Source organism: Macaca mulatta, chromosome 17 (genome assembly GCF_049350105.2).
Source record: "Macaca mulatta isolate MMU2019108-1 chromosome 17, T2T-MMU8v2.0, whole genome shotgun sequence".
NCBI classification, from domain to species: domain Eukaryota; kingdom Metazoa; phylum Chordata; class Mammalia; order Primates; family Cercopithecidae; genus Macaca; species Macaca mulatta.
This window is the reverse complement of record NC_133422.1, coordinates 39,990,474-40,015,125: the sequence shown is the minus strand read 5'-3', so window position 1 is coordinate 40,015,125 and position 24,652 is coordinate 39,990,474. Positions and strand designations below refer to the sequence as shown.

At 38.7% G+C, this 24,652-nt stretch overlaps 1 protein-coding gene across 10 annotated transcripts in view; it reads right to left on the bottom strand.

Annotated features, from left to right (window-relative positions):
* TDRD3 (tudor domain containing 3) overlaps positions 1 to 24,652 on the bottom strand; it is a 198,876-nt gene that overhangs the window by 48,392 nt on the left and 125,832 nt on the right. For all 10 annotated transcript variants that reach the window (XM_015121152.3, XM_015121154.3, XM_077973771.1 and 7 more), the window contains 2 exons: positions 17,302 to 17,458; positions 16,157 to 16,282 (listed from right to left, as the gene is read on the bottom strand). In XM_015121152.3, the coding sequence (XP_014976638.1) occupies positions 16,157 to 16,282; positions 17,302 to 17,458 (283 nt within the window). The remainder of the gene's footprint in view (positions 1 to 16,156; positions 16,283 to 17,301; positions 17,459 to 24,652) is intronic.

The window sequence follows — 24,652 nt, the reverse complement described above, 5'->3', positions numbered from 1 at the left end:
GAAGGCATGTATTGGCTTTTGTTCCAGACATTTTTAGAGAATAAAAGCAGCAGTTGCCTCCTGTTGATTATCTGCTATGTATTAGATAGACCACACTAGCATTTTATATACATTATCAATAGTCCCCAAGATAGTTTTATGATATAGGTGTTATGAGGCTTAACAGAGAGAAGTAAAGTAAGGTCCCTTGTATAGTACATTGAATAAATAAGTATTTGGGGAGTAAGCTTTTCAGATCTGCTGTTTAGGGATCCATTTTTTCTTATATTATTCCAGTGAGGGCCCCTAATATCTATGATAATCAGGAGGTAGGGAAAAAATTAAGTCATGATGAGAGTAACTAAGTATCCTGGACTACAGATGAAGGATGAATAATGATGTATACAGAATGAAAGTTCAACCAGGCTTGGCAGATGTGGCAGAACTTGATTTCAATTCTTCTAAAAGGAAAATATAAAAAATTTCCTAATCTACAATTTAGAATTAAGGGGTACTATGGGTCTATGGAACTATACTGGAGAACTATATTAATAGGAAAATATAAGATCTTTTCACTTTGTTCCAGATCCAATCTACTTAAAGAATTTCTAATTTTTTATTATTGTTTTTACTAACAATTAACACTTTCATTTATGTACTCAAGCACTCTCATGCACCAACCTTCTTACAGCAAAAGTACTATCCTAGAAAAGAGAATGACAAATTCCTGAAGAGCTTATTATTTAACAAATAAACAAGCTTAGGAAACTGCTGATAGTAAAGAGGAAAAATCATTACACTTAGTACTTAAAATATTATTTTCAGTTACTGAACTGACGATGATGTACATTAGACTATAGAATAAAACTAGTAATTTTGTTAATAATGAACGTATTTCATTTCCATTACTATGCTGAGATAACATAGTGAGAGTAAAATTTACAAAGAAAATTATTTTTTAAAAATAAGAATTCCTGGCCAGGTGCAGTGGCTTACCCCTGTAATCCCAGCACTTTGGGAGGCCAAAGCAGGTGTATCACCTGAGGTCAGGAGTTCGGACCAGCCTGGTCAACAAGGTGAAACCCTGTCTCTACTAAAAATGAAAAAAGTAGCCAGGCTTGGTGGCCTGGCTCTGTAATCCCAGCTACTCGGGAGGGTGAAGTGGGAGAATTGTTTGAACCTGGGAGGTGGAAGCTGCAGTGAGCCGAGATCGCACCACTGAACTCCAGCCTGGGCCACAGAGTGAGATCCCGCCTCAAAAAAAAAGAGGCCGGGCGTGGTGGCTCACGCCTGTAATCCCAGCACTTTGGGAGGCCGAGACGGGCGGATCACGAGGTCAGGAGATCGAGACCATCCTGGCTAACAGAGTGAAACCCCGTCTCTACTAAAAATACAAAAAAATTAGCCGGGCGTGGTGGCGGGCACCTATAGTCCCAGCTACTAGGGAGGTTGAGGCAAGAGAATGGCGTGAACCCAGGAGGCGGAGCTTGCAGTGAGCGGAGATTGCGCCACTGCACTCCAGCCTGCGCCACAGAGCGAGACTCCGTCTCAAAAAAAAGAATTTCCTTAATACAGTAAAATAAACTCACAGAGGTAGAAAGTGAAAATTGTGGGGTTTTTTTTTGTTTGTTTTGTTTTGTTTTGTTTGGAGACAAAGTCTTGCTCTGTTGCCCAGGCTGGAGTGCAGTGTCGTGATCTGGCTCACTGCAGCCTCCACCTCCCAGGTTCAAGTGATTCTCCTGACTCAGCCTCCCGAGTACCTGGGATTACAGGCACCTGCCACGACGTCTGGATAAGTTTTGTATTTTTAGTAGAGACGGGGTTTCACCATGTTGGCCAGACTGGTCTCGAACTCTTGACCTCATTATCTACCTGCCTAGGCCTCCCAAAGTGCTGGGATTACAGGTGTGAGCCACTGTGCCCAGCTGAAAATTGTGTTTTTAAAAGAAGATAGTTTTCATATATATCCATTTCATTGAAAATGAAATACTTAAGAAGTCATTCTTGGATTTCCAATCATTCTTGGATTCATCATCCATTCCTGGATTTCCTTAAGCCCAATACCTTTTATCTTAGGTTAGTTAAATCATAAAGTCATATATAAAGTCAGTATTTTGAAACTGAGCTCATCTATTAAACACATAATAAACATACTCAATTATTAAACTGTGGGAGAAGCAATCTTCCTTCCTCCCTCCCTCCCTCCCTTCCTTCTTTCCTTCCTGCTTGCCTGCCTGCCTGCCTTCTCTCTCTCTCTCTCTCTCTTTCTTGAGATGGAGCCTCACTCTGTCACCCAGGCTGGAGTACAGTGGTACAATCTTGGTCAGTGCAACCTCCGCCTCCCGGGTTCAAGCAATTCTCCTGCCTCAGCCTCCCAAGTAGCTGGGACTACAGGTGCAGACCACCACGCCTGGCTAATTTTTGTATTTTTAGTAGAGACTGGGTTTCACCGTGTTGGCCAGGCTGGTCTCGAACTCCGGACCTCAGGTGATCCACCTGCCTCGGTCTCCCTAAGTGCTGTGATTACCGTGGGCCCCGTGCTCAGCCAGAAAAGCAATTTTAAATAAACTAAGGAATATATCCCAAATCAACTGAAAAGGCAGCTCCTTGGTTCCCTGGTCAGAATCTAATTGTTCTCGTCTACCCTTTTTAAGAAGACATCATAATTCTAAACTACATTAGATAGCAAGGGGCAGCACAGGTCAGGTCTGCAATCACTCTAATAAATATATTAATATAGTTTTCTGTAGAGACAGCAGAGTAAAATGCATCACATTTTTTTTTAATCAGCCTAAAGGAAAAGGTGAAAAAAAAAGCACAAGTAGAAATGGGTAACATTTAACATTAAATAGCAGAAAAAAGAAAAGATTAGCAAAAAAAAAAAAAAGATAGAAAAATGTATTACAGGACCAGTGTTGTGGCTCATGCCTGTAATCCCAGCACTTTGGGATGCCAAGGTGGGTGGATCACTTGAGGTCAGGAGTTCAAGACTAGTCTGGCCAACATGGTGAAACCCCATCTCTACTAAAAATACAAAAATTAGCTGAGCATAGTGGTGTACACCTGTAGTCCCGGCTACTCGGGAGGCTGAGGCAGGACAATTGCTTGAACCTGGGAAGTGGAAGCTGCAGTGAGCAGAGATGGTGCCGCTGCACTCTAGCCCGGGAGACAGTGCCAGACTCTGCCTCAAAAATAAATAAATAAATAAAAACTAAACGAATAATTAAGAATTAACTTATTAATTGTCACAAATCATTTAAGTCTGTATATAAGTATGTACTAAATTAATCAGGCATCTTAAAATATTAACACTTTTTTTGCAGAATATTCTCCAGCAGCAGCTGTACCTGCATTCTATAGTAGAAAATCAGGTAGAATTTGTTTCCCAAGGCTAATCCTCATTTTATTCTGATACACCTACCTGAAGAAATGCCTTAATATTTATTAAGATCCTACTATACGCCTGACTCTATGTTAAAGGTCTTTTGCCTACATCATTTCATGTAATCTTCACAACCATCCTAAAAGGGCAGTATTATCATTTTTATTTTGCAAGTGAAGAAACAAAGGAATGTGACTCGACTAAAGGCTTGTGGTAGAAAATGCTGAAGCCAGAATTAAACTGAAATCTAACTGAAGCTGAAACCCAGGATTTTTCCATTATACCAAGCTGCCGGGGCAGGGTGGGGGAACCCAGAATGTAACAAACAACATGTTAGCTTCAATTTTATCACCCGTATCTGTTCATTTCTGGTGAGATGTAGAAATCACAAAGGCTCTTTCACAATCCCTGATGGGGCTGAAAAATACATTTGGACACTGGGACTGCCAGAATCCCGACCTAAAATTAATAATCTCTTTCCATTAATGCAGAAAAACCTAAACTTCTATTGAAAATTGGATTGGTATTTAGAGCTCACAAACTGGCACTTAGAAATAGCAAAAGAAAGACTACATAGCTTTTTATCATAGGGGTGCCACTTACTAATTCTGTAACCTTAGGCAAAATATTTAACTTTTCTGAGCCTCATCTTTAAGATGGGGTAATAATAGAGCATACCTCGGAGGATTAACATATGTAAAGTACTTAGAACAGTATCTGGCTTTAATAAGCACCCAATAAATGTTAGCTGTCATTATTAGCATTAAAATTCAGCAAATAAACTTAATTGATGACACATCAGGAAAGACCAAAAATCAGAAAATAAGGTGCTTCCCTATTTATACATTCCCACTACCACCAACTCCCATTTTTAGCTAAGATCTTTAGCTTGCTTTAGTTTTCTTGTTTATTTGTTTTTATTTGATTCTTAATGAAAACAGGGCAGGAAGAATGCTTTAATAAAAACTTCTTTATTGTCATATTATGAAAGTCATATTACAGAGAAAATTCAGATACATCAGAAAATCAAAATCATACTCTGTTTTTCACTTCAAATATAGTATATCTATAAACGTTCTCCATATAAAAATTTTCTCTACATCCTTTAATTTTTTCTATATTAAAAATGCTAAGAAATATTTAAAAAGAAAAAAAATACTCTTGATCCTATCACTAGAAAAATGTGTACAAGAAAGTTCCACCTTCTGCTTAATCCAATCCCACTTCCAGATATAGTAATTATTCACAGTTTCGCAGGTTACTCTCTTTTATATAATTCATACACATTCTTTTTTTTTTGAAACCGAGTTTCACTCTTGTTGCCCAGGCTGGAAGTGCAATGGTGCAATCTCTGCTCACGGTAACCTACACCTCCCAGGTTCAAGTGATTCTCCTGCCTCAGACTCCTGAGTGGCTGGGATTACAGGCATGTGCCACCATGCCTGGCCATTTTTTTGTATTTTTAGTAGAGACAGGGTTTCTCCATGTTGGTCAGGCTGGTCTCCAACTCCTGACCTCAGGTGACCTGCCTGCCTCGGCCTCCCAAAGTGCTGGGATTATTGGCGTAAGCCACCACGCCCAACCCATACACTTTCTTTTTTAACAAAAAAAGTAGACTCATGCTATATCTCATGGGCTACAATTCAGTTTTAAAATGAACAGTATCTCATGGGCATCTTTCCAGTTTAGTGACTACAGGTATCTCATTCATTTCAGTATTACATTTTTTTAAGAAAAGGCTGCTTTAAATATTTTTTACATAGTTACTATGTTGAGAGTAGGGTGTGAGTCTTGCTCAGCATTGTTTTCTCCAGTGCTTAGCTACGATAGAATCAGGCAAATAAGTGGTACTCAGTAAATATTTGCTGAAAGAAAGACAGAATTACTGAAAACACTGGGAATGAAATAAGCCTCCAAGTTCAAAATTGCTACCTGTTTAACACCATTACCTGGGCTTAGCTAAGGCTGCAAGATTGAAATAGAAAATGTACTCCTTTACTTTTCCTCCTTTAAGAGAAGTATGCATCAAAGCACATTAGGGTAGATTTAGATTGAGTTCAAATGATCAGAGAAAAAGACTCCACAATACACCAAAAGTAAGCTTATAAAAGCCATCTCTGATTTTCACTAGAGAACACTGAGCTTGAGGCCAAATAAACTGCTTCTCTAGTTTTGCAGTAATGCACCTTTGACAAAGTCACAAAGAACCCGTTTCCTCATTTGTAAAATGTGAGTAATGATTCTTATCACAGGATTACGGCAATGATTCATTTTGAGAATATATATAAAACTGCTTTCTCCTGGGTCCAAACAAAGTGTTTGGAATTAGACTGACTACTGGAATTAAATTCCAGTCCTACCACTGAGCAGCTGTGTGACCCTTATAAAACTGGGATGATGCTACTTACCTCTTTCCTTCACTGATACTCATCATAGTTACTGAGCATTGACTGCTGGTGGCATTGTCTACGCTCTCCTAGTCACTCTATATGAAAGCAGTAGGTAAGACACATTGCCCTCTATCCTGTGAAGCTTAGTTATAATGGGCAGAGGTAGACAACAAATAGGTACAAAGAACAAATAATGTGGCTTAAAGCTGTAATAAAATCTATGAAAGAAATCGACTTATGAAAAAACAAGGAGTGGGGAGTACAGCAATGTAGAGGGAAAACGTCTCTGAAGAAATGGTGTTTACATGAGCCCTAATGAGAGGAAATGCAAGGAAAGTAGGGATGAGTCGTCCAAGAGGAGAGAACAACACATACAAAGATCCTGGGCTAGAAACCTGCTTAAATTCTAAGTAAAGCCATAATCAACATTAATTATTAATTTCAAAGGAAAAATTATTGTATATTCCAATATCATAAAGTTGATGTCCATTATGCTAAATAAAAACATCAGATCTCAGAAAAAATGATCACAAGAATTAACATTAGTTTTAATTTGGCATGGAATTTTTCTTTCAATTATAATTTGTACAATTATTCAAATATATACAGTTGTTTTCCTGTTCTCATTAAAATCTTTATAGATACGACACATATTAAACTGAAGACTAAGCTCAAAATAAGCATACTTAAGATGCCCAATGTTCAAAGAACTAACTTTTTGGTGTTTCAAAGCCCCTTTAAAAAAAAAAAACAGAGAAAAGCCAATTTTTAAAAAGTTAGTATAAAGCATAAGACTACTGCTGTTATAAATGAACAAATAATGAGAATTCTGAGAAAAAGTGCCACACACATCAACAATACAACTGCAAAGATTGCCCAGTTTAGTTCCATCTAAAAGCCCAAGCTAGCCCCTACAAATACAAAAAAGAAAAAAATGTCCAGTTTAGTAAAATTTCTCACATAATTAAAAAACCAAATAAGCTTACCTCAGAGTACAGTTATAACATCCCTATTTCACAGATAAGGAAGCTGAAGAGGCTTGACAAGCTTACACAGCTAGCACAGCGTAGAGCTGGGATTAACTGAGTAGATTCCAGACCCCAGTATTAACCTCCCTCTTAAACCTCAATAAAGTTACCATTATACTACTAGCATTAAATCATTAATAACCAAGAGTTATTTTCAGTATTTCATCATGAAACTCAGGTTAGGATTACTATAAAAACATTTTTCTGCCAGGGTTAAAGAAAGTACTAATGGACAAATTGATCCATTAAATGAAAATACATGAATCTGAGTAATTTAGCTACTTGGGTAAAGTCAGATGTGGCTCTCTTGTTGATAAACAGGTATTTATATACGAGGCACTAGACTTGTGGGTCAAAAACCATTTAGAAATAACAACCTTATGTTATTTTTGCTTTAATTCAAATATTAATATACAAGCTCATTTCCTTATCTGTCAAATGGAAATAATATATACTTTGCATTTGCAGACAATAAAATGAATTAACAGTATGCAAAGCACCTAGCATAGTCCCTGGCACATAGCAGATGCTCAATAAATGACACTTTTTTTTTTTTTTTTTTTTTGAGGCGGAGTCTCGCTCTGTCGCCCAGGCTGGAGTGCAGTGGCGCGATCTCGGCTCACTGCAAGCTCCGCCTCCCGGGTTCCCGCCATTCTCCTGCCTCAGCCTCCCGAGTAGCTGGGACTACAGGCACCGCCACCACTGCCCGGCTAATTTTTTTGTATTTTTAGTGGAGACGGGGTTTCATTGTGTTAGCCAGGATGGTCTCGATCTCCTGACCTCGTGATCCGCCCGTCTCGGCCTCCCAAAGTGCTGGGATTACAGGCTTGAGCCACCGCGCCCGGCCGACACTTATTATTTTATCTTATGGTTAATAAATGTGTAAGTGAACGGACAATTAAATGAAGAGGAAGAAAATAACAGCAAAAATGAAAAAGAGGCTCATGTGTTCTAGTATTCTAAGAAAAGCTATATCCATCTACAGATCCAAGTACCAAAAAAGTAATATTATCATATGCAAAGAAATTAAATTAATTTAAAACAATGTAGATTTAATATGAAAACCCTACAATAGAGGAAACTTCTTCAGTTTACTAATGCTCAATTAGATAAAACATCTAATATTTCAAAAATTCAGAGTATATTAAGATCATTCAAATTTAGAAATGCCCCTAATAATATTCTAATAAAACTGTGGGCTAAAAGGAACCTACACAGTCTCTTTTTATGGTATTTTACAGAGACTAGTTCTGAAAAATTAGGTCCTTTGGGTTTGGCTCTTAGTAAAGTCTGGAGATGTTTGTAGCTTAGTGCTGGATACATTATTAGTCTAAGAAAACATCCATGTATATAATGCACTAAGCATAATTTAAGGTTCATAAAATATGAAGCCTAGAACTCACACATACCTAGGCAATTAAATATGACATGAAATTATTAACTACCTTTTTACATGTATTTACAAAGTTAAAATACTATAATGACTTAAAAAGCAACACACCAATGGCAGGACAAGGTTTTTTCACTCACCAGTGTTTTTTTCTAAATCACAATTCTAGGTGAGGCCAATTTTTAGGGATTTTTCCCCAATACTACAATTACGTAACAAACCATTACTCAAACTTAGTGGCATAAAAGAACATTCACTTTATTATGCTCACAGATCCTGTGGGCCAGGAATTCAGAAAAGGCACAGTGGGGACGGACAGTGTGTCCCTCTTGGATGTGGAGCCTCCAGTGTTAAGATGCACAGCTTGAGAGGGGCTCAACAGCCAGCACCAGAACTACCTAAAGATTCATGTACCACACAGGTCCAGGGCCAGGGCTGGGAGCATTTAAAGACTAGGACTGAGCACTGGAGACAGCCTCTCCATGAAGCTTGGGTGCCTCACTGCATGGCTGTCTCAGAAGAGGCAGCAGTGTAGTATATTTTCACTTCCCACCTGGTACTGTGCCTACCATCTTAAACTACCTGCCTGGCCTTGTTACTCTGACAAAAAGTGTCATGCTGTCAGAATGCAAGTAAATCCAGAGTCTGCAATGTCCTAACAACATAAACCAGAACATTTCAAACGTACTGTAGTGAAAGACCAGGGTTTTTGTTTTAGCTGCTGGTTCTGGTTTTAATTTCCAATCTGCCGCTGACTGTTACTTTTGTAAAATGCAGTAACAAATGTTTAGGTACGATCAAATTGCTAAAGGAGTTTCTAAACGCTCTCAATTTCAGCACTTAATCTGTACTTGTTTGCTGACTAGATACTAAGTGGCTCTGGCACAGACTATTAACTATTAAAGGTAACAAGTTGTCCACAAATAGAATTGGAAATAATTAATTCAAGTTAAGCTTAAAATACTATCTAAAAATTTGGGGTACATTTGTACTTCAAAAAGAATGGAATGGTAAAAAGGAATCCGCTTTACAGGAAGAAAAAGTCAAGGGCTGGGAAGCCCATAGAGATGGCTAGGAATAGAAAGAAAGTGATAGGCTGTGGGTAGATAGCTATACATTTCTTCTGCTTTCGGCTGTGCTGGCAGTTGATGACTTTACTCACATAGCAACCATTTATCCCTGGTTTCCAAACAGGCACTCTACCATAGATTTCCATCAATATGCAGTAATGCTGTTTGATGCAATAAGATATAAATATACATTATAGTCAATACATAGATGATTCTTGAGGAAATCCCTAACAATAACATCTAGCCTAATATATACATATTTTCTCTATTATCATTATATTACATTCCCTTTGTGAGGTCCCTGTTCTTCAGTCTTCAAAGTTCAAGCAGTAAATCTACAAGGCAAACTATCCAAAGAGCCCTGAAACTTGAATTAAAAAAAAAAAAAGCAAAAACAAAGCCAAAAAGACACCTTCCGTGAACTATCCAAGACCTGCAACTTGATGTGAAGTACACATCAACCATTAATGTTAGCCTTATATCTGCTAATATCTAAACAGATTATTTACATCTATATCCTGTTAACCAATATAAATACTAATTTTCACAAAATCCACAGAAAATAAGAGTAATGGAACACCATAAAAACAATATATATAGTATAGTCTGAATTTTATCCTGCCAATGAGAAGAGTCAATGGAGCATTTTAAGCCAGCAGGAAGTGTGATCAAATTTGTGCTTTGAAAGGTCACTGATCACAATATGGAGAATGGGATGATAAGGTTCTGCAAAAAACAGTGAAAGTCTGATGAAAGCCTTGATGAAGGCCTGAAGTAGGGAAATGAAGGTGGAGATGATACATGATGAGTGGAGGATGCTGTTGCATCTGCTGCTGTTGCTGATGCCAAGCACTATGCTTAGCACTTCATATACATTATCTAAGTTGATCTTCCCAATGATCCTGTAGCCCTACAATAGGTGCTGTCACTACTTCTCCATTTCCTGATGAGAAAATTAAGGTTAATAGTTCTCTATCTCACCCAAAGACATACAACTAGTATTCAAGAGCTGTAAGTTTAGTGGTGAAATTAGTTGTATGTATCTGCTCCAGTACCCTGTCCTTTTCATTTGGTAACAGAAAACAATGTAATCCAACCTCACTTTGTTCCGAATATTTTATAAATGTCAACTAGAATTATGTTTTATTCCAAGTTAAAGATATAACAAAAAGTCAATGCTGAGAAAAATTTCTAAGAAAAGTAAATGTGATAATCAATTATTTCTAATGAAACTTTAAAAAATCAGAATATATATATTTTTTCCAACCAGCCTGACAAATTACTGTCCAGAATCTGATATGATATAACAAGTCCATCCAAGCCAAGGCTTACTCCACTAAATTCTGACTTCTAGGGGTACTAAAACTAAACAAAATACTCAGATAGCTTAGGCTGATATAAAACATAGAAGCAAGAAAGATTTGTTTATGCAACTGTATTAGAAAAACAAACCTTTTAAACCCTAAATATATGCAAACCACTGAATCACAATTACTTCTTGGTAATGTCAATTTGAGTCTATAACAGACTCAAATAATGATGCTGCTAATATGAACATAAATAAGATCTTAACTCTCTTCATTAGCTGTCTATAATGCATGTAACCATTAAACATTAAGATGTTATCCTGAAACACTGTCTAGATTTATTTTAGAAAAATATCCAACATTTTCTCCCATCAATGAAGAGTTAATTTTAGAACAAGAGATTTACAGAAAATAACCAAATTTTCCACCAAAGTGGAGATTCAACTTAATAAAAGTAAAAATTTACTCTGGGCTTTAACTCCAATTAAAAATACATGCTATCTTAAAATGAGCTCAAAAACAATTCAGTAGCTTGCCTCAACTGTTTGTTTGTTTGTTTGTTCTACAATATACCCCAGCTCACCTAAGAATACTGGCACTTAGTAATGTGAGAAGGTCAACAAGAGAAAGTAACACAACGATCCCTGCTAAAGATACCTGAGGGCAACCAACACACAGCTTTCCCACCAATCCTGTTATCTTCATCATACCTATGAAGACACAGCCAGGAGAATATAAGAAAGAGCTACAAGCACTATAATCTTCCATATATGTATATGCATGTGTGTGTGTGTGTGTGTGTGTGTGTGTGTGTGTATCACTTTATTGTCTAGCTATTGGTACTTATGTGTGTTATCATGAATGTCTTCTGTGTGATGCCAACATCATCAAAGAGAGTTTAGGGTCAGAAAAGCTGCTAGTAATGGTACAATCAGGTCCCGGTAAGGTAAACCTTTAAAACAATCAAATAGCAAACCAAACAGTGTTTTCAAGTATGCCTGATTATTTACTAGCCATTCAAAACAACTGGTAGGTCTTATTTTGGCAATAAAACTTTGCAATAAAAGACTAAATATTATTACAGGTTACAAATATACCAGATCAAATCTGATTACTGTTTTCAAAATAACTTCTGCTAAGCACTTACACTTTGTTCAGTATTGCTTTGTTTTACATTAAGTAAATGATGAAATCCTTTGAAAGTAAGCATTCCTATACTCCTTTAGTTTATGATTTCTTCTGTCTCACACACTAGACAGTGAGCATCTTTGGGACAAGAGCTACAAAATCAGTCTACTTCCCTGAGTTTTCTGAATGAGGTATTTTAAATACTAAATAAAATACAGCATTTATTGAATGAATAATTCCCCACAACACATACAACTATTGCCTGTTTTCAATCTCAATCCCATCTTACCCTATTTTCCATTTTGCAGACAAGAAATTTTTTCTTAAAGCACCAAAATAAACCTCATGGCTCTTATGCCAAAAACCCTGTAATGCCTTTGTATCACATTTGGACAGAATTAAAACTCCTTAGGACAAAATCCTTGTAATCTGGCTCTAGCCTGCCAATTCCAATTCTCTCCTCACAGCACTGCCTCTACCATATGTTCCCAGGCACAGGAAACTGGTGCTCTGATGCCTCCACACCTGTATACATAGTGCTCCCTCTACTTGGACTGCCCCAACACTTCTCCTCAGTCTTGGCTAGATGCCATCTCCCCTAAGAAGCCTTCTGCTCATTTCCTGAATCAGTCAGTGTGTCCTCCCCACACAGTACATCTAGGAGAGATTAAAAATTTTGCTTCCCGGATGTAGTGTGATGGGTCCCGAACAAGGTTACTAAACCTTGAAGGCAAGACTGTGAGTCAAGGTCATGGTGCTCATCCAAGGAGCAGGTGTCCCTGAGAACCCAAACATAAATTTTCCAAACCTTTATGATGTGTTTTCCCTTTAAAACTGAATCCTTTTAACAGCAACTAGGTCACATCTTGAATGCTTTGCTGCTTAGAAATTTCTTCTGCCAGATACCCTAAATCAACTCTCTCAAGTTTAAAGTTCCACAAATCACTAGGGCAGGGGCAAAAGGTTGCCGGTCTCTTTGCTAAAACATAACAAGGGTCACCTTTGCTCCAGTTCCCAACAAATTCCTCATCTCCATCTGAGATCACCTCAGCCTGGATTTCATTGTCCCTATCATTATCAGCATTTTGTTCAAAGCCATTCAACAAGTCTCTAGGGTGTTCCAAACTTTCCCCCATTTTCCTGTCTTCTTCTAAGCCCTCCAAACCATTCCAACCTCTGCCTGTTACCCAGTTCCAAAGTCACTTCCACATTTTTGGGTTATCTTTTCTGCAGTGCCCTACTCTATTGATACCTATTTACTATATTAGTTCATTTTCCTGCTGCTGATAAAGACATACCTGAGACTGCGTAATTTATACAGGAAAAGGGTTGATTGGACTTAACAGTTCCATGTGACTGGGGAAGCCCACAATCATGGCAGAAGGCAAGGAGAAGCAAGTCACATCTTACGTGGATGGCAGCAGGCAAAGAGAGAGCTTATTCAGGGAAATTCCACTTTATAAAGCCATCAGATCTCATGAGATTTACACTATCACAAGAACATCTTGGGAAAGACCTGCCCTCATGATTCAATAACCTCCCACTGGGTCCCTCCCACAACATGTAGGAATTCAAGATGAGATTTGGGTGGGGACACAGCCAAACCATATCAACTTCTATAGTGTCTCCTAAATCATGAGGTTATGGGAAAATATGGCATAAAAGTCTGGAAAATTTGCAGACTGACAATGTGATAGAAAAGAAAATCCCATTTTCTAATAAATCCACATCAGCTGCAGAAATATGCATAAGTAACAAGGAGCTGAATGTTAATCCTTAAGATAATGGGGAAAATGTCTTCCATGTCAGAGGTCTTCATGGAGCCCCTCCCATCACAAGCCAGGAGGCTTCGGAGGAAAAAATGGTTTCATGGGCTGGGTCCAGGGTCCCCATGATGTGTGTAGCCTAGGGACTTGGTGCCCTGCATCCCAGCCACTCTAGCCATTGCTGAAAGAGACCAACATAGAGCTTGGGCTGTGGCTGCAGATGGTGCATGCCTCAAGTCTTGGCAGCTTCCACATGATGTTGAGCCTATGAGTGCACAGAAGTTAAGAATTGGGGATTGGGAACCTCCAACCAGATTTCAGAGGATATATGAAAACTCCTGAATGCCCAGGCAGAAGTTTGCTGCAGGGTCAGGCCCCTCATAGAGAACCTCTGCTAGGGCAGTGCAGAAGGGAAATGTGGAATCAGAGTCCCCACACAGAGTTCACTACTGGGGCACCCCCTAGTGGAGATGTAAGAAGAGGGCCACCATCTTCCAGACCCTAGAATGGTAGATCCACCAAAAGCTTGCACCATTCACCTGGAAAAGCCACAGACACTCCTCACCAGCCTGTTAAAACAGCTCGGAGGGAGGCCGTACCCTGCAAAGTCACAGAGGTGGAGCTGCCCAAGACCATGGGAGCTCTCCTCTTTCATCAGTGTAACCTAGATGTGAGACATGGAGTCAAAGGAGATCATTTTGGAGCTTTTAAGATTTGACTAACAGCTGGATTTCAGACTTGCATGGGGCCTGTAGCCCCTTTGTTTTAGCCAATTTCTCCCATTTGGAATGGCTGTATTTACCCAATGCCTGTACCCCCATTGTATCTAGGAAGTAACTAACTTGCTTTTGATTTTTCAGGCTCTTAGGCAGAAGAGATTTGCCTTGTCTCAGATGAGACTGGACTTTTAAGTTAATGCTGAAATGAGTTAAGATTTTGGGTGACTGTTGTGAAGGCATGATTGGTTTTGAAATGTGAGGACATGATATTTGGGAGGGGCCAGGAGTGGAATGATATGTTTTGGTTGTATCCCCACCCAAATCTCATCTTGAATTCCAACAAGTTGTGGGAGGGACCCAGTGGGAGGCAATTAAATCATGGAGGTAGGTCTTTCCTGTGCTGTTTTCGTGATAGTGAATAAGTCTCATGAGATCTGATGGCTTTATAGAGTTTCTCTGAACAAGCTCTCTCTTTGCCTGCTGCCATCTATGTAAGATGTGACTTGCTCCTCCTTGCCTTCCACAATGATTGTGAGGCTTCCCCAGCCACGTAGAATTGTAAATCCAATACACCCTTTTTCCTGTATAAATTACCCAGTCTCGGTTGTGTCTTTATCAGCAGCTTGAAAACAAACTAATACAGGAGTCAAAAGCAAATGTAAGGGGATAGGAGGATGAAAGGAAATCAAGAGTTCTCAGTGGGACAGTATGAAGAGAGGTTGGGACAAAAATACTCATTAAGTCAGAGTCAGGAAAAAGAAAGATCTGAAGCAGCAGCAGAGACTCTGTTGCTGGCTTTGCAGAAGCAAACAATATGTAAATTGCCTATGGGGTGGCCCATGTGGCAACAATCTGAAGGCAGCTTTTAGGAGACAAAGCAGTCTCCAGGCAACACCAAGCAAAAACAGGACCTCAGTCTTGCATCCACAAGGAAATGAAATTCTGCAAGAACTGGTGAGCCTGTAAGAGGACCTCAAGTCTCTGATAAGATCACCACTCCAACCAAAATCTTAACATCAGCATCTGAGACTTTAAACAGAGGCCCCAGTGAAGCTGTGCCTAGACTCCTGACACAAAGAAACTATAAGGTAATAAAGTTGCATTGTTTTAAGCCACTAACTTTGTGGTAATTTGTTACACAGCAACAGAAAACTAATACATCATGCTTACAAATCTTGCCCACGTCAAACTTTGTTTTCTCAAATGCTACACTGCCTTTTCTATATAATCTAGCAAACATGCTTCAATTTTTATGAAATCTGAACATTTCACATTGGTTACAAAAGCATTTTATCTATGAGCTTATTTGGCTAGATAATTCATATCTAGCTTATTTGGCTAGATATATTCAAAATATATCTGAATGATAAATTGAATTTAAAAGCATATTTCCTTAACTTTTTGGATCGTATTTTAAAAACTTATCATTTTAGAAAATATTTAATATATTATGTGCTTAGAAAAAGGCTGCATATTACCATACTTAGTTCTCTTTTCAATATGTCAATCACTAAAGTATATAAAAAAAAATCACATTGTGAAAGCATTTTCACTCACTGTGTGAATGTTTTCAAACTATGTAATATGGGGTGAAAGAAGAGATATACCAATTTCACAATCAAAATGTTATATAAGATTATATAATAAATTTTCCAAAACAACAATCTGTTTACATAGTTATATCTGTCATCTAGATACGAGCAAATTAGGGAAAAATAGTTTGGTGAGATTACTAATCCCAGTTAGGGGGCAAAATAAGCTGCCATTATGTTTTCAGAATATAACATTTTCTTCTGTGCTTTTGTCAAGCAGGAATTTGTAATTAAGTAAATTTATAAATAAACAATCAGGATATATGTTCATATTATAGTTGCTTTATTATACAGTTCCAAATAAAGTTTGGTCTCTTATAAAGAATACACTAAAAAAAAAAAAAACCACACACACACACACACAGAAAGAAAAAAAGAAAAATAATCGACTTTAAATTAGCCTACCTTCCACATTCAAAGTTCCCATTTTAGATTCCAAGAAATCAAATAATGTGCTTGGTGCTGATGGCCTTGCATTTCCCAGGTCCTCTTCATCTTCAGATCTTATTCGTCCCCTGCCTTTTCCTCTACCTTTAGATGTAAAAGCAAGAAATATGTACTATATATGCAAAAACAAAAAGAATATATACTAACATATAACCAAAAATTTTAAATAGGGATTTTAATTTCTTTCCATATTTTTTGTATAGTCTACATCTTTTCAGTAATTTTTTAAAGTTTTTTAAGTAATTATATTAAGTAGCACATTTAATCCTCTAAATAAATCATCTATTCAGAAGTCTGAATTTGTTTATATAAACTATCTTCTAAGTAAAAATTATAATTTATTCTTCAACCACAGACATTTTAAAAATAATATAGGACTGGGACTTGAAAAACCACATAATAAACTTGACCATGCAATGATTAAAGAATAATACCAAGGCCGGGCGCGGTGGCTCATGCCTGTAATCCCAGCACTTTGGGAGGCTGAGATGGGCCGATCACGAGGTCAGGAGATGGAGACCATCCTGGCGAACATGGTGAAACCCCATCTCTACTAAAAATACAAAAAAATTAGCCAGGTGTGGTGGCAGGCGCCTGTAGTCCCAGCTACTCGGGAGGCTGAGGCAGAATGGCATGAACCCAGGAGGTAGAGCTTGCAGTGAGCCAAGATCGCGCCACTACACTCCAGCCTGGGTGACAGAGTGAGATTCCATCTAAAAAATAATAATAATAATAATATCACCAAGTAAATGTAATATTTTTGTTAATTTTTAAAAGCTTAGTCATTCTCAGGTGGCAGAGTTCTAGAAATAATAGAACCAGTCACATATTTTCTCTGTTATTCATAACAACCTTGTTAAATAAGTCATTGTTAGACCCACTTTGTTTTTGTTTTGTTGTTGTTGTTAGACCCATTTTGTACAAAGATGAAGACAACGAGACTGGGACTACAAATGTCTCTGTGGTTCCCAAACTGGTGTTCCTTCCACTTACCATAACGTTAAATAAAATTACAGCCCTCACAGCTAACAGCCTCTGTCAATAACAAATATTCATCTAAAAAGCAAACAATACTATCTGGCACACTGTTTAATAAATTATACCTCTCAGAGGAGGACCCATAACAGGTTTCTGTTTATTGCTTGTAAGAAGCACGTTCAATGCTGCTTCTAAGTTGTTGCCATTATCCATAAGAGCTTGCCTGGATGCTTCCTTACTGAAGCCCATTTCTGTTATGTGCTTCAGAGCTTTCTCATCAACCTGGAAGGAATAAAGAGAAAAGCTGGTTGGTAGCCCACACATAAGGCAATGCATAAACTTTTAACTATTTGCAGTCTTAACTAAAAATTACATCTCATACTTATGTAAAAATGTCATTCTAATACAACAGTCTCTTGCTGATTTTTTACAAGAGGCAAGGAAGAATCTGTATGATATGTGGGGTTGTGCCTTGAGTATTCTCTGACCTCACAAGTAACACTGCAAAAGCACAAAAAAGAAATTTTATGGTATGTTAGAGTATGGCCTTTGAAAATAATATAGACAGTGAGGAGAAAACTACCTAATGAAACTTTTCCATGGTAAAAAATGGAAATTTTTTGATACTTCTCCATACTAGAAGAGAAATGTAATTCATACAGCACCTCTCCAAAAATGTAAAGTATTGAAGCTAACAAAATGATACCCCCCAGTAGCTTTTTTTTTTTAAACTATTACTTGAGTATTCTATATTCATTAGCAATACTATCTATGATGCCTTTGACAGCTATACTCCAACAGGAAAGTCTACTTTACAAATGCCAGAATCCAAATCTCTTTTAAAAATCTAGACCTGAATAGAATTCAAGAACCACTTAAGGAGTATAAACATATCCTACAAAGAAATTTCTTGAGCTAACCCCAGCTGAGAAAAACATAACTTTATATATCTAATAGTTAATAAGTTCATACATTGTTTTCCTGATTTCTTTAGTTCTTTGTCAATGATTTCTCTCAGACCTTTGAGCATATATAAGACAGTTCATTTAAAGTCTTTGTCTAGTTAAGTCCAATGCATGAGCTATTTGAGGCACGGTTTCTATGGATTTCTCTTTTTCTTGTGAATGGGCTAAACTTTCCAGCTTCTTTGTAGGCTTTGTAATTTTTTGTTGGGAACTGGACATTTTGAATCCTGTAATTAGGTAACTGAAAGTCAGATTGTGCCTCCTCCCCAAGGATCACTACTGTTACTTGATGAAGGTTACAGTCATCAGTTTGCTTAGTGACTTTTCTGAACTTTTTTGACAAGAAATATATTCCTTCTGATGTGTGTCCACTGAAGTCTCTGTTCCATCATCTCCATTGTCAGCCAGTGACCAGCCTCTTTCTTCATCATTTACTTACCCTGGATGCTACAAGTGTTTGACTAGGATCCAGAGTTCTAAAATGGTTGCTTTGGACAGTGCTTGCCAGCTCAACAGCCGCTTCAGTAGAGAATATAGGACTTCAGTAGAGGGGCAAATTCCTTGAACTTTCTACTCCATCATCTTTATGATGTCATTTCTTTCATATGTTTTTAACCTCACAACACACCCCAATCTGCTAATGTTCTCTTGTGTTCTTTGTCAAGACATCTCCAGAGAAGTGTTCTCAATTTACTTAAGTTTAAGAGATTCTTGAGTTAGGGACCATGTATTTTTCAGCTCAGTGTATCCACTCTGTCTTGCCATTTAAACCCTGATTTTATTTATTTTATTGTTAAGAATGAGATGGCCTTATGTCCAAGGAAGCGGTACCCTGCCCTTAGTGATAAACTCATTCCCCTTGATCAGTGATTGATTTAGGAATGGACATCAGACCCAGTTCTAGTCAAGGAGATATAAATGGAAATCAGTTGAAGATTTCAGAAAAGATTTTCTTCTCTGATAAGATAGACCTTCAACCAGATAAATATTCCCCTTTCTTTCCTGTCTTGAAACTCTGTGTTAAGATTTCGCACATGGAGAATCCTACCAATACAGGAGTTAAGAAGAAATTATTTAAGCAGATAGTGAGGATACAGAAGTCCTCGGTAAGGTTTTCCTTTTAATGAAAAGCAGCAACAAATTATTTTCCTTTCTAACAAAGAGCAGCCTGTAAAATTGAGCTGCACACATAGATGCCAGCAGTGGTGCCAAACACATTCAAGATGGTGGCTCCATCATCCCTTCTGTTTGTCAGCCATATAGCAGACAAGATGATGCCGGCTGAGAAGGAAAGTTCATTTGCATAATAACATTAGGGTGGGGAGGCCAGTCTTCCCTGGACACTATGTAAACATCATACCTGGTCGAACCAATCTGTGAGCCCTACATAAATCAGACATCACCTCCTCAAGCCAGACTATTTAATTTGGTGCATCTGCTGTTGGCCACTCTTTTCCTCTCAGAAGTTCCCTGTCTTTCACTAGGGAGAGACCTGTTTTCCTTTCTCTTTCTTTTTCTCCTATTAAACCTCCACTTCTAAACTCCCCGTGTTGTCCGTGTCCTAAGTTTTTCTGGTGCAAGATGACAAACCCCGGGTATCTCCCCCAGACAATGTAGTCGCTTCATACTGAGGACCTCGTCCAAGATACCAAGGTACAACATTCATTGAAACAGTGAGTACAGAAGTGGACTCCAACTCTGTCCTTTCATTTCAGGACTCTCATCCTCCATTCTAGAACCAAATCAACCAAATACTGGGCCCCCTTCAGCCATTTAAAAACAATTAGCATGGCTTCCAGTCTGACAAGACTTGGGGGACTGGCTTGCTAGAGAGAACATGGAGAGTCTCCCAGTACCCACAGGTTGCTGGGCAGGTGGGCTATGTTTGAAACAGTTTCCTTTCCTGGAGGAATTAGCTGTCACATGGGGCTGGAAGAGGTTCTGGAGAAACTGAGGATTTCTGGCTGGGGTTACTTCCCGATGTTATCCAAAGGCTTCTGGACTCAGACCAGACTCCAACCACTGATGGGGCATTGGCGACAGGATCTCCAACTTTTCTATCATAATTTCCTCCTTTCCTGTCTATGACTGCCATAGCTCCTCTCCTCTCTGTGTATGCAGTGTGTTGGAAGTTTTACAGTTCATAGTAGTAATCTTGTTTGGCAAGATCAGGGAATGTCATAGTAACTGGGGATATGGTGCAAGGGAAGGCAGCTTTGTGATTTTCTAGGAACAGAAGGTCTCCCCATCCCCCACAGTGAGTGTCTCTCTCTACCCTTGGTCTAGAGAGCACATGGCATTTCCATGTCTCTCTCCTCCCTTGAGGAGCAAATAGCACTTCCAGATCTCTGCCCTTGGTCTGGAAAGCACATGGCATGTCAAAGTCTCTCTGCCCTTAGTCTGGAGAGCACATGGCATGTCAAGGCCAACAGTGCCACCTAGTGGAATAGGGATTCTCTCTATGAGGCACATTATCAGTTATTTGCCGAAACACTCTTCCCAATTCTCTTCCTTTTCTGTGCTTCTCTACTAGAAACCAGGCTTTATGCTGCTTCTGTGAACAGAAGCATTCTACCTTCAACGACTAGGAGTAAAATATCCTCCAAAACCAAATTTTAGTCTTTATACTGTCCCATCAGCAGGAAAACAGCAACCCAATTCCTACGTTCTTTTAAGGCACCTACTCTACCTCCAATTAGAAGGGTACTTAATTAGTAAGGGGTTTTAAGTTTAGAACTTAACTGGAAGCATTCTCTAAGGGTAAATGCTTTAGCACAGGCAATAATAGCATGATGTAGAGCTAAACCAGCACACTTCCTCCATTAAGAAGGGAAGTGCAACAGTTGCCCAAATGCCACTGTCACAGAGTCTCTCCCGAGGTCCATGAGGTCCATTTTTTGCGGGGAGCCAGGCAGGTCACACAAGTCAAGGAATTCAAAGAGAAATCACAGGCAGAGGACTAGAGTCACATGGGTGAACGTGACGAATCCCAATCACTTAGTTCCTCTGGTTCCATGGCTGGGGGTCACACCTGCAACCACGGGCAGCACAGGCAGTAAGGTGCTGGGACCCAGGAACTACAAGGGGAAAAAAAAAATAGCAGGAGGGATGCCTTCACTGGTTTCCTCTCCACATGGATCACACCAAAAGGAAAGAGACTAAAGGACACCTTTTACTCGCATCTATTTCTAGATGGGTAACAGATCATCTTCAGCTTGTACTACTCTGGAGTGTGTTCTGAAACACAGGGACTCCTTTGATCCTAAAAATTTAAAGAAAAAGCAGCTAACTTTCTTTTGCACAAGGGTATAGCTTCTTACTAGACATTTGCAGGCATCACAAAATCAACCCAGCCCTTTCAGTAGTCATATCAGGCAAGCCTAGGGAGAATGATTCTCTGAAGTTAGAGAAACAAACTGAGGGGAACAATCTGAGGAATCCCCTCATTTAGGGCTTCCTCATTACGGGACCTTAGGCAAATAAACAGAGACTTTGGCTGATTTTCTAATGACCCTGATAAATATACAGAAGCCTTTCCGAAATTTAACTCAGGTGTTTGTCCTCTCATGAAGGGATGTTATACTGCTTCTAAGCCAAACCCTAACTACAGCTGAGAAACAGGCAGTTCTGCAGACAACAGAGAATTTCGGAGATGAGCAATATTTCTCCTATAATAGGCCAAAAGGGAAGAGAAAATAGGGAAGGTGAAGAAATAGGGGAAACACCATTCCCAATAGGAAGGGAAGCAAGACCTCTTGACAACCCTAATTGAAGCCCCCAGACTTTTCTATGGTGTTTTTCCTTCTTTCATGGTTTAAAATGATTCTTTTATAATGTTCATCCAAACTGGAAAAGTTAATTTCCCCAAACTTTAAAATTTGTGGCTTAGAGTTGAGCTAGAGGGAAAAAAATCCAGAAGCCTGACATGCTGGCAAAAGGGTAAAACATTTTTTTTTTAACCAATCAGGTTTTTGGCTTCTCTCTCCCTGTGCAAATCAGTAAAATAAATAATAAGGATCACTGTTTATATTCTCTGTACATTTTAATTAATTAAAAAGGATTTGTGAGGTTAGTCTTAAACTGTAGCCAATCTGGTGTGCTTTACATGTCTTTCTGTATGGATCTATCAAAAGAAAGGGTACCTCAGGCTAGGATGCCTGAGGTAGGACCCAGGACCCCACTGGCCTGCTGTTCACACTAGCCCAACAAAATGGTCAGTAACAAACTTGGCTACAAGTCTCAGTCTTGTTTCATGTCCTTGGGAACATGACCTCAAACACATGGCAATACTTTTAGTCTCCACCATTTTACAATGATGGCTGTCATCTTGTGCTAAGTCAGTTCCTAGGTGGGGGCCACAAAATCAGATAAGCCAGTTTATTGATCTGGGCAGTGCAAGCTAATCCATTAAGGGTAGGGTTTACAAAATATCTTAAGCACTGATCTTGAGAGGTTAAGAAAGGATCAAAATCTTGTAGGCTCCACCTGCATGACTCCTAAGCCACGGTTTCTAATCTTGTGCTAGTTTACTGGTCTGGTCCCCAGGAAAGAGGAAAGTATATCTTAAAAAGGGGCTGTTATCATCTTTGTTTTGGACTATGAACTGTAAACTAGGCTCCTCCCAAAGTTGGTTCAGCCTACACCCAGGAATGGGCAAGGACAGCTTGGGTGCTGGAAACAAAACGGACTTGGTTGGGTCAGGTCTCTTTCAATATCTCAGTCACAATTTTGCAATGACAGTTTCAAAAGCTGCTTATCACCCCTTTGAAAATACCTCATATATTTGCAGTTAAATCATAAAATAACTAAGGCTTGTTGGTTTCACCTATGTTACTTTCTGTGAAATTAAAGCTGAAAATCTTACCTGCTTGGTGTCGCTAAAGTGGAGTAACAAGAGAGTTAAAGGGATTTTCTTAAGGAGCACCCAGCTTCATTAAAAGTGAGTATCTAAGTTACAAGTATATTTAAAGGGCCTTTATGTTTGTCTCTTCTTGGATCTTGTTTTTCTGGAAAATTTTTTTTTTTTCTTTTCAGTTAACAGAAATAATTTTCTCCGTTTTTTTGTCTTGCTACTCAATATACACAAAAGAGGCCCCAAGATAACTTCTGGTAGCTGGGACTCCTTAGAAAAAACAGAGGAGGCACCACAGAATGAAACCCCAGGAATTAAAAGCAGATAGTTCCCTCTCAAAATCAAAGGCAAAGGCTCTGTTCTGTTTTGCATTTTGTTATCTGACAGTTTTGAGTTTTCAGGTATCAAACTACTTCACATTATGAGAGAGCTTTGGTGTGTGATAATGAGGTAGGAAATATACTTTAAAGATGGCTAATAGTAGTTCTAGAGAAATACTTAACTGTGCAAATCTGAATTAGAGAAGCATGCTCTTGGCCACCTGAAAGATACAGAAACATCCCCACCCACCACTGAGAGATGAGACTCCCATGGGGGATGGGCTGATTACAAAATAAGCTGATTAGCTTTGGGTTGCCTTGTAATGAAATGCATGGTAGAAGCACTGCACTCTTCTCCCATAGTTATCTCCCTCCTTTTGGGGATCCAAGATCCAGTATAAAATGTCACTCTTAACTTTGGGGATCTTTGCCTTCAACTATGCCTGCTTATTAGGCCCTAAAAAATTAGGCATGCTATCCTGGCCCTGTTCCTCCAAGGGCTCTACCCTGAAGCCAGTAATTCAATTAAGAAACTGGCAAATGAAAATCTTACAAGTGCTGAATCTTCTGTTTTGCTTTATATGTGTTGTTATGCAATGTCTATAAAAAGAGCTCTGATTGGCTTGAAAAATAAGCACTTAAACCAAAGTTTCTTTTTTTCCTTTTTTAAAATTATTGTAAGTTCTAGGACATGTGCAGAACGTGCAGGATTGTTTCATAGCTATACAAGTGCCATGGTGGTTCCTTGCACCCATCAACCCGTCATCTACATTAGGGATTTCTCCTAATGTTGTCCCTCCCCCCACCGCCAACAGGCCCTGTGTGTGATGTTTCTCTCCCTGTGTCTATGTGTTCTCATTATTCAACTCCTACTTATGAGTGAGAACATGCGGTGTTTGGTTTTCTGATTTTGTGTTATTTTGCTGAGAATGATGGTTTCCAGCTTCATCCATGTCTCTGCAAAGGACATGAGCGCATTCTTTTTTTATGGCTGTATAGTATTCCATGGTGTATATGTGCCACATTTTCTTTATCCAGTCTATCATTGATGGACATTTGGGTTGGTTCCAAGTCTTTGCTATTGTAAACAGTGCTGCAATAAACATACGTGGTATTTCTGGTTCTAGATCCTTGAGGAATCACCAGAATGTCTTCCATAATGGTTGAAATAATTTACACTGCCATCAACAGTATAAAAGTGTTCTATTTCTCCACATCCTCTCCAGCATCTGTTGTTTCCTGACTTTTTAATGATCGCCATTCTGACTGGTATGAGATGGTATCTCATTGTGGTTTTGATTTGCATTTCTCTAATGACCAGTGATGATCAGCTTTTTTT